This window comes from Terrapene carolina, unplaced genomic scaffold, assembly GCF_002925995.2.
Source record: "Terrapene carolina triunguis isolate 2854851 unplaced genomic scaffold, T_m_triunguis-2.0 Scaffold67, whole genome shotgun sequence".
NCBI lineage: Eukaryota > Metazoa > Chordata > Testudines > Emydidae > Terrapene > Terrapene triunguis.
The window spans coordinates 5239106-5252869 of NW_020664418.1; the positions used below are offsets into that span (position 1 = coordinate 5239106).

Here is a 13764-nt window from a genome sequence, read left to right on the forward strand (position 1 = left end):
AGGGTGCGGGGTGGGGGGGGATGAGGGCTCCAGCTTGAGGTGCAGACTCTGGGGTGGGGCTGGGGGGTTTGGAGGGTGGGATGGGGATCAGGGCAGGAGGTTGGGGTGCAGGAGGGAGTCAGGGGTGCAGGCTCTGGGCAGCGCTTACCTCAAGCAGCTCCTGGAAGCAGCGGCATATCCCCCCTCTGGCTCCCAGGCGGAGACGCGGCCAGGTGGCTCTGCGCGCTGCCCCGTCCGCAGGCACCACCCCCGCAGCTCCCATTGGCCGCATTTCCGGTGCTGACTGGAGCCATCAGGATCCCTTTTCAACTGGGTGTTCCCATCAAAAATTGGACACCTGGTCACCCTAGAGTCATCCAGGCATCAGCAATAAATGAGTCAGCCTCTCTGCTCTTCCTTAGCTAAACAGGAGAAGAGAGGTGGTGATATCCCTGTGGGATGGAAGGAATAGGGCCATGGGGTGGCATCCACTTCCCCCAGGTTTGAATTTGAAGCAAGAGCAGATGGGATCAAATGTTCATCCTGAAGAAACCAGCTCAGTGCTGGTGCAGTGCCATGGGAGAGACTCTGTGTAGAGATATGGCCAATGCCAGCTATGACTTACCCATGCCTGTGGCACTGAAGATAGAATGCAGCAGGTTTAGCCCTCAGAGCATTTGATCGGGCCTACTGTTTGAGCTGGCAGAGGCATGTTTCAGCCAGTGCTTTGCGACACTCCCCTTCAGCTAGGTCACGCTCCTCCTCAATCGTCTGGAGTTCACATCCAGAGCTGGACATCAGTCTGCAGTGACTTCTCGACTCCTGACCTGGTGAAATGCACAGGGGGATTGTGGGCATAAAATCCCAGCTCTCTAGGGCTGCCACTGGAGCTCAAGGAGTGTCTCCATGTGTATGAAAGCTAGGAGCCTCCCACTACCAGACGGCAATGTGATAGGCACCCAGACACCATGCTGATGGGCATTATAAGATGGATGGAGAAAAAGGTTTGAACCCATGTTCATTTACCATTCCATCCAACAGGGGGTCGCAGCAGCAAATGCTCACTAGCCAGGACATTGCAGGACCTACTGGAGGGTCCCCCTCAGAAGGTTGGTGACCACCGTGAGGCCTTTAGGCAGGGAAAGAGAGACTGAGGACCTACAAGGCCACGTCACCCATGTGGAGTAAATGTTCCCCAAGGTTCCCAGAAGAATTATCACATCCTGTGGCGGGTGAGGCAGGCTCTGCAGGCTCACATCTTTGCAATCAGCTGCTTCCTCATTCCAGGTGCAGCAGATGATGCAAAACACAGGTCCTGAGAATCCTGTATGTAGGGAGGTAGGATAATGGCTGGGACTAATTGTACAAGAGAGACACCAATATGCCAAATTTGGGAACAGGCCTGAGAGCTTGATAAAGGTAATCACAGCTCTCTCTGGCTCATACTGTCCTCCCAGGTAATGCCTCCTCTGTCTCTTTGGATGACAAAGGAAGATGCTATCACTCCCCTCATCTAAAGAGAAGAAAGGGGGAGTGGGGTTACATGAATATTTCAATTGAATGGCAGTCTGTCTAGGGGGAAAATGGCTTTTGCTGATCCTGCCAGATTTCCAAAGGTGTGTGTAGCAAATAGGCCCCTCTACAGTTGTGACATGAGTTAGATTACAACCAGGAACATCTTAAAGACTCTCTTAGTTTTAAAAGTAGTTTAATCATACATGACAGATAGAGCACTAGGACAGTCTGGTGACTGACATGCTAAAAGCACCTAAGGATAGGGAGCTCAGTAATGGCCTCAAGCTGCAGCTTGTTGCACTCTTGCTAGGAAAAGGGAGAGCTGTTTTTAGCTGTTTAGCAGCTTCTTCCCAGGTGCCCATCGGGAATACAGAGCTCGATCCATAGCACAGATACGCTGACAGTTGACGGCACCAGTAGAAGCAGGTCGACCGTCAGCAGCAGCACTGAATAATAATATAACTTATCACTCAGAGCTTCAGGCTGATCACGGAGAGACCTGAAGTCACTGGCAGCCCTCTCTCCTGCTATGACTCCTGCAGTTCACAGAGGACCATACTGCGCATTGCCAGAGTCTTTGCGGCAGACCTGGTGAGCAATTTCTCCTGCAGCAAAGGCTGGAGGGAAGTGTAAGATTCGAGGTTGCAATGAGAGAGTACAGGCCTCGGATCTGGATCTGTGTGGATCTCCAGAAGTTTACACAGATCCCTTAGGGCCTTCGCCGATGCCAGAGCGCTGCTGTCGTTCAGTGGCTTCTGCAGGTACATTCTCACCAGGTTCTTCATTTTATAAAGACCAAATGTGGGAATCTTTTCCTTAATTAAGGGCAGGGTGTCCAGGTAACCACAGACAGTTGTGCAGAAGTCCCATTTCTTGGCAAAAGAATCCAAGGCTTTAAAGAGAACAGTGAGCTCCGATGTCCAGAAGTTATATACAACTAAGACGGGCTTGGGAACAGAGCGGAGGTAGCAGAGAAAGTGCTCTAGCCCTGTCTCAAGGGAGACGCCTTGTGAAATCAAACTGAGCACAGACTCTGGGGTTTGTATCACAGCCTTAAAGCTGTTTTCTCCATTTGCTGCAGCCAGCTGAGTGATCATCTGTGCTGGAGTAGGAAAATGGCAGAATCAGGAACTTTAGAGACATCATATAGCATCAGTAATGCAGAGAGAACTGGGATATGAGGAGCTGAGAGAAAGGGGTCAGAGGGCCCAGTGATCTCTTAGTTCTTGTCAAACTCTGGTATTGTAGGGACCCCCTGCCTACTAGCTGGAGATCTTTGCCTTCTGTAAGTGATGCCTGGGTGTAAAGGCAGCATTGGGGGAGGAGGTTCCCAGCTAGTCCATCCTGCTGTCTCCTTTCCAAGCAGATGAGAATGCTTGTTCATAGAGCTAAGCGAGGTCCTGATCAGAGAAGGCTTAGATTCCAATTATTTATTCACCTGATGTAACACACTAGCAAAGTGTGTTTCTTTGTTCCTCTAGTGGCAGGCAAATATAAGAGGATATCAGCCCTGCTGCTGCCTCCTGCTAATGGAGTTAGTCCTTTAGTGCAAGTGGCAGGGGCCTGTGCTTTGGAGCTAGATGGCTCAGGTTCAGTGAAGACTCAGCTATGGTCATTACAATAGTCATTGGGTTGCTCTGTAAAGCACTTTGTCCCCATAGTGATTGGCACTATAGAAATATCACGGGTAGAAGGATAAACAAGGGGGAGTGGATCTGGGCCTAGCCAGAGAGTGAAAGGCTCAGGATTTTCTTGATGCTGGGGGCTGATTTGTTTGAAGCCCTGTATGACTGCACGTGTCTAACCTGAACTGGATTTGGAGTTTGTAGGAACTCCAGAAGGAAGATCTGCTCTGGATTGGTTAATAGCAGAGCAGGAGCAGGAGCTGCTATAGAAGCTCCTATCCCCTGCCCATACCACGCAGGTTATCTGCTAACAGAGATTCTCAATGAGCAAAGCAGACTCACTGTCTTTGTTGACCTTCATGTCGAAGAACACCAGCGTGCTTCCCCCAAAGTCAGCGCTGGCCACGACCCCAGAGCCTGGCGCACTGCTTTCCCATTCGAACTGCAGGTATGAGGAGGAGTCCTTGCTGCCCTCTAGCACGCTGGAGAGCTGCAACAGAAAACCAGAGAGAATGCACCATGCTCCCAGTAGTGCCAAGAATCAGCCGGGTTCACCTGCACTAGGAGGAAGCCCTGTGCATATGCTGAGAAGTGGAAAAGGAGGCTAGGCAAAGGTGGCTGAGCCGGTGGGTAGAGGAGTGGCCGAGTTTAAAGTCTGTGCTCTAATGCCTGTCTAGGTAACCACCTTGACACTGGTGTGAGCTTGGGACCGTCCCACCCCCCCCAAGGGAAAGGAGAAGGAGGAGGCAGAAAAGTCTTGTTCCATGGTCTTGTCTGATTTCTCCATACTCATCTCTAATGCTGTGGGAGCCAGATGAAAAACAAAAAAGTGGATGGGAATGGATGATGCTTCCTTTTCATATTCTTTTTCTCCAGGTTTTCACTGGCACCTCACAATTTTGAAATGTCACCTGACGTGAAATATGTTGACCTACTTTGCAGTTGTTTGAAAAATGGGGGCACATATTTTGAAATGAATGAAAAAATTCTCCATGCTTTATTGTTTTTTCTTGGTTTTCAGCAAAATTTGAAAATGTTTTGGGCAGAATTTTGAGACATTTCTGATAATTTCTCCTCTCTCTTTGTCTCTCTCACCCTCTTGGTATTTATGAAGCACTCAGACTAAGCACTGTAAGGCTCTGTACTCCTTGGACAAATGCAGGGTTGCATCCTATGTGACATTCTCCAATCCTCTTTCCATTACAGATGTGCCTGCACTTCTGCCATTCTGCTTGGGAGACTAGTCTGGAGTTTAATAGATCTGCAGCTTAGGAAATTGTTGTGTCTTGTAAACACAATCTGCAAAAACCACCCTGTTGAGTCAGGTCCCAAATAATTGTGGTTACTAAATATATCTTAACAGGCAGGGCTACACTCCACACAGCTGGCTGGTTGGGCTCTGGTGGCTTCTAGAACATGGTGAACGCCACTGGAGGGCTCACCAGTTATTTAAAGGGACACTACCCTTTTCCAATAGACTACAGAAATATTGCCTGCTGTCCAGCTTACATAATCTTCTTCTGCTCAGTTTCATTTAATTCATGCGAGTTTATACCCCTTGAAACAATTCTTCTCTCTCCTTTGCATACTAGGAACACATTGTATGTCAGGGCTTGATTCTGCTCTCGCTTACACTGGTATAAATCAGAAGGAAGTTCATAATCAATGGAGTTACCCAAGGTCAAAAGCACTGTGCTGACTTTTCCTTTCTATTCACAGCAGTTGAGAGGCTAGGTCTTGCTGCCACTCCCCTGGAATGAGAAATCAGTTGTTCTGCTTCCACTTTTCCACAGAAGGTATCCTGCGTATGAAAGATCCCAGAGTTTGTGCCATCAACTGCCCACAGCAAACTAGCCCTTGCTGCATCATATCTAAACAGAGGTGTGGGCCAGGGGTCAGACCCAGAGCTCTCGAATTCCTATCTAGGGTCTGACACTGGCACCTTGTGTGTGCTGGGATACAACTGCTGTCCCTTGCTGTGTCTCAGTTTTCCCACCTGCAAACGGAGAGTGATGGCTTTAAGCACTCTACTGGGCTGCAGGAAATGTGGGTTCAATTTCTGGTTCTGCCATGGGACTGCAAGGTGACATTGGGCAAGCCACTTCCCTCCCATCTGGACAATGGAGACACTGATACTGACCGTTGAGATCTTCTGCTCTCTATATAGTCATCAGCACCACCCTTCTACAGAAGGGGAACTGAGGCACAGAGAGATGTGATGTGCCCAAGGTCATGCAGCTGGCCAATGGCAGAGCCACAAACAGAACCCAGCTCTCACAAGGGGAGAAGGGATAAATACCAGGGAAGGAAAGGCGTTATTTAAGTTTAGGGCCAATGTTGGCATAAAAATGAATGAATATGAAATGGCCATCAGCAATTTAAGGCTCGAAATTAGATCAAGATTTCTAACAATAAGAGGAATGACAATCTGGAGCAGCCTCCCAAGGGGAGCAGTGGGGGCAAAAAATCTAACTGGTTTCAAGACTGAGCTTGATAAGTTTATGGAGGGATGGAATAATGAGACTGCCTATAATGGCATGTGGCCCATCAGCGACTGCTAAGTAGTAAATATCCCCAATGGCTGCTGATGGGACAGTAGATGGGGAGAGCTCTGAGTTACTACAGCAAATTCGTTCCTAGGTGTCTGGCTGGTGCATCTCGCGCACATGCTTAGGGTCCAACAGTCTGCCATATTTGGGGTTAGGAAGGACTCCCCCCTCCCCCACCCAGGTCACATTGGCTGAAGCCATGGAGCTTTTCGCCTTCCTCTGCAGCATGCAGTCACTTGCAAGTTTAAACTAGTGCAAATGGCAGATTCTCTGTAACTTGAAGTCTTTAAATCATGATTTGAGGACTTCAGTAGCTCAGCCAGAGGTTCAGGGTCTATTACAGGAGTGGGTGGGTGAGGTTCTGTGGCCTACAGGGTGCAGGAAGTCAGACTAAATGATCACAACGGTCCGTTCTGGCCTTAAAGTCTATGAGTCTAAGTCCCAGTCCAGTGCTCTAGCCAGAGCCGTAACCAAGGCAGGGCGAATGGGAAGGCACCCAGGCCACAAAGCTGCGGAGGCGGAAAAATGGGGCAGAAACAGAGGTGACATGTAAAGCCCCAGGTGGCAAGGCTTGGGCGGACCAGCCTCACGCACCAGGGTTAGGGAGAGAGTGCCATCTCCAGCCCCTGACTCTCCTCAGTGAGCCACCCAGCCTGTCTGTGTTAAGGTTGGGGGGGGAGGGAGTAGCAAAAATCTCGGGGGCATGTGACTGATAGCAGAGAAATTCCATTTGGGGTTGAGGTTGCCAACTTTCTAATCCCACAAATCTGAACACCCTAGCCACGCCCCTTCCCTGCGCCTTCCCTGAGGCCCCGCCCCGCTCACTACATTCCCCCTCCCTTGGTGGCTCACTCTCCCCCACCCTCACTCACTTTCACTGGGCTGGGGCAAGGGGTTGGGGTGTGTGTGTTGGGGGGGTGAGGGCTCTGGCTGGGGGTGGGGCTGGGGCAGAGGGGTTCAGGGTGTGGGAGGGAGTTCTGGGCTGGTGCAGAGGAGGTAAGGGCTCTGGGGTGGCGCTGCAGATGAGGGGTTTGGGATGCAGGAGGGGGCTCCAAGCTGGGAAGTGGGGTGGAGGGGTTCAGGATGTGGGAGGAGGCTCTGGACTTGGGCAGGGAGTTGGGGTGCAGGTGGGTGAAGGCTCCGTCTGGGGGTGCAGGCCCTGTGGTAGGGTGGGGGAGGAGGGCTTTGGGGTACAGGAGGGGGCTCTGGGTTTGGGGGGGGCTCAAGGCTGGGGCGCCAGGGGGGCTAAGGCAGGCTTCCTCCCTGTCCTGGCACCACGGACCGTGCTGTACCCCAGAAGCAGCCAGTAGCAGATCCAGCTCCTAAGCGGAGGCGCGGCAGGCGGCTCTGCGCGCTGCTCTCGCTCACAGGCACTACCCCCGCAGCTTCCTTTGGCCACGGTTACCAGCCAATGGCAGTGCGGAGCTGGTGCTCGCGGTGGGGGTAGGGAGTGCGGAGCCAGGACAGGTAGGGACTAGCCTGCCTTAGCCCTGTAGCACTGCCAACCAGACTTTTAACTGCCTGGTGGGCAGTGCTGACCAGAGCCACCGGGTGTTCTGCTCAAAAACCGGACACCTGGTCACCTTATTTGGGGGGGTTGCCAGATTCCATTTTATATTCCTGGTTTCCATTTTGAATAAGCAAGAGTCACTCCACCATTAGAAGCTGCAGGTCACAGAACATGAAAAACAGAATTGGTGGGAAAAACAAATTGGCGGGAAAAAGGTGGTGAACAACAATGCTAAAAATAGAAGAAGATCATACCACTGTCAGGTAAATAATGATCCCAGGCTAAAAATAGAATTAACAGTTTAGAATGTTGACAGCTGGCATGTGTCCAAGAAGGATCTGACAGGAAGGTATTGACAGAAGTGTATAGAAAGGATCTGACCGGTATAAAGGTCAGTGTGTCAGTTGAGTTGGATTGAGAGCTGGTGGGAGTCGAGAGCTGACGGTTGAGAGAGCTGGCAGAGAGAGAAGGAGAGCAGCAGAGGGAGCCCTGCCCTGCCACTGGAGTGCACAGAGAGAGAGAAAGAGAGATAAGAAGCAGAGACCTGAGGAGAAGAGGCAGAGAGAGAGCGTGCAGGACAGTGCAGCAGAGTAAGTTTATCAGACAAAGTTCTAGTTCTGGTATAGTATAGTGTTAGTGTATATGTGTGTGGATGGGTTTATAAAGATCTATTTGCGTGTGGTAATTGTAAAAGGAATTTATACATGTAGGACCTAAAAATGTATTTAAAAACTGGTGTCAGTGACCTGTGAACAACTGATCACCAAAATCAAGGTGCATCACTTAGCATCACTTTGTACTGTAAAGCAATATAGTTTGGGGTGCTCTTTAACTTGTGGAAGGGATTTGTGTCTTATAAGATCAATAAGGGATTTGTGACAGGGACTGGGTTTATAACATCTATAAGAGGTGTTAATATTAAGAAAGGGTGATCTTTAGCTTGTTGTGAGGAATAACATCAATAAAGGGTGCCTTGTTTAAAACACGGCTTGTGTCACTCATTTATCGGAGGGCTGTATCCATGCCCTCTAAGATTTTTCCTTAACCACCCTGGAGACCCATATCTAATGAGAACAGATTAGTCATCTCAGGGTACCCAAATTCTGTTTTTGGGGTATCAATCCCGTGTGCCCCCCACCCCAAACCCTGTCACTTGTGAGTGGAAAAAAGATGAAAAAAATTGGTAGGGGCACAAATATGCTTGCTCGCCTCAGGCGCTAAAATGCCCAGTTATGTCTCTGGTTCTAGTCCCTAGGCCATAATTGTGCCTATGTCCCAGGGCTGCTGGAAGGATTACTTAGGTACTATATGTGCCATGCTGTGAAGTTGAAATGTTCTCTGCATTACTGCCATGGTGGCTGCTGCTGACTGAAATTGAATTGAAATCTGGGGGGCTTCTGTGAGATTAGAATTCTCCTGCCAAATCTGAGGGCTCACAGGAAATTGTGGCTTCTGCTGTGCCATTTTTCAACTAGTGGAACAGATTGTTTGCTCAGTCAGGGAACATGAACTCAGCTCCCTGCCAGACAGGAAATGGAGGAGGCCTTGCATAAAAACCCAGCAGCTGGCCCCTCTCCCCACCAGTCACATTTCCTGTCAGTGCCGGAGTATCCCCAGTGTCCTCAGGAACGAAAAACCACTCAGGGAAACTCTCTTACTGTTAACTGTTGCTACAGCCCAGCCAAGCACATCTGCACATTGTTACTGTGTAGTAACACACAGAGATAGCCCCAAGCTGTGAAATTTTGGGGGGAAAATTTCCTAAAGTGCCTATGTGACTCAGGAGCATAAATTCCATCTACAAAAGTGACTTAAGAACCTAAACCCCACTGATTGTTAATGGGATATAGGCTCCTAAATCCAGGTCCCCCACGATATTTAGGTGCCTGCCATTGAAATCAATGAGAGTTAGGTGCCAAAATACCTTTGAGGATCTGGGCCTGAGTGACAAAAAGTCACTTCTGAAAATGGGACTTAGGCAACTTTTGAAAATTCAACTCCTGATTGGGATTAAGATCTGAATCTGAACTTTCCTAAAGTTTGGGGGTCGGGTTTCAGAGATTCCACGGCCAGAAGGGACCATTGTAATCATCTAGTCTGACCTCCTGTATAGCACAGGCCAGAGAACCCCCCCAAAATAATTCCTAGCACAAATCTTTTAGAAAAACATCCAATCTTGATTTTAAAATGATCAGTGATGGAGAATCCACCACGACCCTTGGTAAACTATTCCAATGGGTAATTCCTCTCACTATTAAAAATGTATGCCTTATTTCCAGTCTGAATTTGTTTAGCTTCAACTTCCAGCCATTGGATCGTGTTCTAGTTGGGCATTGACTTGGGGGTCCAGTTCCCCTGTTTCCAAACCAACCCACTGTTGATAATTTTGGGCAGGGGAGTTAAGGGGGAGAGAATCACCAAATGACCAAGACAGAGATTGAGACCAAGTAATCTGTGAACTACACAATCTGTATGTGAGGTCAGTTGTCTCTAGTTAGAGAATTCACAGCACACCTGGACTCTGTTGCTAGCCCATACACTAAAGGCAACAATTCTAGGTCTTAGCTTCTCCTCTTACACTACTGTTACACTGACGTAACCCCGCTGATAATGGTGGAGTTACTCCTGATTTACACTGATGTAAATGGGGAGATTCAGGACACAGTCATAAGAGGAAGTTACTTACCTGTAACTGGAGGTTCCTTGAGATGTGTGGTCCCTATCTGTATTCCAAACGTGGGTGTGCATGCCCGCCACACGCCGGAAGGTTTTCCTAGCAGTGTCCGTTGATGTGCACGTGCATCGTGCGTCGTCTTGTACTCCCAGCTGGGGCTATATTAGGCCATGTGGATTGACGCCACTCCAGTGACACTCTTAACACTGAGTAGTGCAGTCCACAACTGAGGGGATGGATGGCACACCTCTTCAAGACCCTCCAGTTACAGGTAAGTAGCCTCCTCTTCTTCTTTGAGTGATGGTCCCTATATTTATTCCAAACATGAGTAAGTACCGAGCAGTGATCAGTGTGGAGAGGGGTGTGAGGATGCGAGAGGCAGTGCAGTGTGTAGTATGGTGCATCCCACTGACGCATTGTCAGCCCCCCCTTGGGCAACGGCATAATGGGATGTGAATATGTGCATGGAGCACCATGTCGCTGCTCAACATGTGACTTGCCAGAAGACATCCATCAGGCAGGCGGATGTGGTTGCTTGCGCTTGTGTAGAGTGCACCATAATTCTGTCAGGCGGTGGCATGTTGGTTTGGGACGGAAGACAAGGAAATGAACAGACTGATTGAGGTGGAACTGCAAAACCAACTATGGGAGGAACTTAGCATGCAGCTGTCAATAAATTTTATCCTTGTGAAATACTGTGTGTGTGTGGGGTGGGGGTCAGCGATCATGGCTGCTAGTTCGATGACCCATCTAGCCGACGTTATAGCCACTAGGAATATTGCTTTCAGGGAGAGATGGGAGAGGGAGCATGTCGCCATTGGCTCGAAGAATGGCTTCGTGAGGGCAGATAGAAGAAGGGTAAGGTCCCATGGGGGCATGGGCTTAAGTACTGTGAGGAAACTGTTGAGGAGACGTTTTATGAAATGAATGGTGGTAGGGTGCGTGAACACGAGCTGCCATCCACGGCGGGAAAAGGCACTAAGTGTGGCCAGGTGGACCCATACAGAGCTGAGAGCAAGGCCCAACATTTAGAGTTTGAGGAGATAATTGAGGATGATAGGTATAGGTATTGGTCTCAGGTGATGGTGATGGTCATCAGGACATGAGGTGAAGCATTTACATTTAGCTCAGTAGTAGGTCCTGGGGCATGGTGCTGGGTGAAGGGGGTACAGACCAGGACCTTGGAAGGGTCAGTCCACCAGGTAAGGGAAGGCCAGAACCATCTTTGGGACAATGATTTTGGCATCCAACTGGTCCCTTGTAGGGTCTGTAAATGGAAAGGAGCCACATTTGGAGGCAACGCATGTGCAGACATGCATGTGATATCACATAGGTGCAGGCTGCCATGTGCCAGCGGAGGGAGAGGAAATGGCGGACCGTTGTGCGAGGGCTGCAGCGTAAGTCCACAACTATGGCTGTCAACATCCCAAAGCGGTCTGCTGGAAGGAAGGCCCATGTCACAATGGGTTTGAGCCGTGCCCCATTGAAACTGATTGTCTGAGTAGGTACAAGCACGGATTTCTCCTCCCAGGTAGGGTACATTAAGTGGCCAATGCAGAACATCGGTGCTGCCACTGCCATCACAATGCCGAATGGGAGCACTCCAAACTGTTATTGGTGTTGTCTCACCCGGAAACGGAGAAATTTTAAAGTGGATGGGTGACTGTCAATGTGGAAAGAGGCGTCCTTCATGTCAAGAGCTGCGAACCAGGCCCTGTGGGAAAGGGAGGAGATAATAGATGCCAGTGTCATCAGGAGCCGAAAATTAGGTATGGGGAGGTGCCCTCCGCCCTTCTATGAAAGGAGGAAGTACAGGGAGTAAAACCACCTGCCTGCGAAGGGAGGTCTCATGGGCTCTACTGTGCCCTTTGAAAGAAAAGCATCTGCTTCTTGCTGTAGTAGACATTGCTGGGAAGGATCCCCGGGAAGTGGGGGCAGTGGGGAGGAAAAGAAAGAAATTCTATGGAGTATCCTCCAATACCCAACGGTCCATCGTGATCTTGCCCCAATTGTGGGCGAACAGGGCAATCTGGTCCCCAGAGATGACCTGGGGGGCCGCAGGTGGCAACGGGGACGGTTCGCAGTTCTCAACCATGATGTCAAACCTGTGTCTTGGTTTGTTGGTGGGCCAGGGTGGAGGAGGTGGCCATGACAGACACTGTGGGTGGCTGTCACTGGGGTTGGTGGTGCCTACGGGTGTGTGTGTGTGTGTGTGCCGCTGATACTAGGCCAGGTAGGGTGCATATGGCTGGGGATGGAATGATTGGTGCTGCTGTTTGCGTTGGAGAGCTAGGGTATAGATCCCCATGGAGCACAAAGTTGCTCTAGAGTCTTTAAGCGAGTGAAGGGACTAGTCTGTTTTGGCAGAGAACAACTTGTCCTCGTCAAAGGAGAGGTTTGGACCTCCCGAGGAAAGCCGGAGGACTGCAGTCAGGAATCTTGTCACACCCATGGCAAGGGAGCGCAAAGACCCGCCCGTGGCATCGACTGCCAGTTGGAGGCCCACTTTGGCCACCAGGCACCTCTCTTCCACCAGGGCATTAAACTGTTGGTTCTTGCTAGAGCAGCATTGTTGTTGAAATCATACTTATCCAGCAGAACCTGGTAATTTGCAATTTGGCATTGCAGTGCTGCCAAGTAGCCCTTTTCCCCCAAAAGGTCTAGATGCTTGGCCGCCCAGTCTGGTGGACTGGACTTATGTGTGCTGGTGCACCCGTTCCATCGCTGCATGCATAACCAGAGAGCTGGGGGATGGGTGGGAGAAGAGAAAGTATGTCGCCTTAGTACTGGCCTGTCACACATTTTGGTGTGGATGTAAAGGAAGCAGGAGTGTGCCACACTGTCCGTGTGGGCTGAAGGATAGCATCATTAATGGGCAGTGCCAGCCATTACGGTCCCTGTGGTTGGAGGATGTCCTGCAGTTGATGGTGCTGGTCCTGGACCTCCTCTAACGGTATGCCCAGATCCTCAGCTACCTGCTATAACTGGACGAGATATTGCCTTTGGTCATCAGGGGCCATAGAAAGGGAGGAATGAGGGTTTCGTCAGGCAGGCCGCAGTGAGTCAGTAGGACCCCGTTCATTCACTGGCATGGGTAGCTCACACGCAAGCAATGGAGAAGGCAGGTAGGGCAGCTGCAGTTGCTCCATCAGGAGAAGAGGCTCCAAACATCTAGGAATCTGAGGGATGTTTCTGGAAGCATTGGAGAACCGAGGTGGTGTTTGTGGGGATGTTTGGACCGGTAGGTGCGAAGGCAGTGGGTGGATGGGCGGTGCGCGAGCTGGAGACCGGTCAGGGCAGGCAGATGCTGGGACAACCGGCAATATCACCAGATCCTTCTTGTGCTTCAATTCATTCTTGGTATGGGGAAGCTTAGCACTGGTGCAGCAGTTTTGGCACATGACTCCTCACCTAACCTGATCTGGCTCGGGAAGGGAACACTGTGCTTGGAGGCAGCCCTCAATGGGGACTTGCTCAGATGCCCATGAGAATGCTTTGTACCCTCATGTCTCGGCTCATCCTTGACCGTCGGTACTGTCAGATGGGAGGCGTGGGAAGCGCTGGGAGGAGCACTCACCACTGGTGATGGGCGCTGCAGTGACAGTTCCGAATCAGAGTGTGCCTGCGGTCTCATGGCCTCCTCCATAAGCAACTTTCTGAGGCGAAGTTCCCACGCTTCCCAAGTCCGTGGCAGGAAGGACTTAGAGATCTTGCAATGAGTCGTGATATGAGCCTCCCCACGGCAGTAAAGGTAATGCTGGTGCTCGTCGTTCACTGAGAACAAGTGAGGGCACAAAGCACAGTTTTTAAACCCTGGAATGTGGGACATAGTACCTGGGGAAGGGAAAATATACCGCGAGCGGGGTAAACAATGTCTAATTAACAACACTAACTACTATGTGTACTTACCAT

The 13764-nt window shown here is 50.2% G+C and overlaps 1 protein-coding gene across 2 annotated transcripts in view; it reads right to left on the minus strand.

The window, feature by feature from the left end:
• Window positions 1-1713: 1713 nt before the first annotated feature.
• The window catches only part of LOC112117220 (protein PML-like), a 37262-nt gene continuing 25211 nt past the window's right edge, over window positions 1714-13764 (minus strand). For both annotated transcript variants that reach the window (XM_024215139.2, XM_024215138.2), the window contains exons 8-9: window positions 3462-3609; window positions 1714-2596 (exon numbers count right to left, since the gene is read on the minus strand). In XM_024215139.2, coding sequence (XP_024070907.1) covers window positions 2022-2596; window positions 3462-3609 — 723 coding nt within the window. In that variant the 3' untranslated portion in view covers window positions 1714-2021. The remainder of the gene's footprint in view (window positions 2597-3461; window positions 3610-13764) is intronic.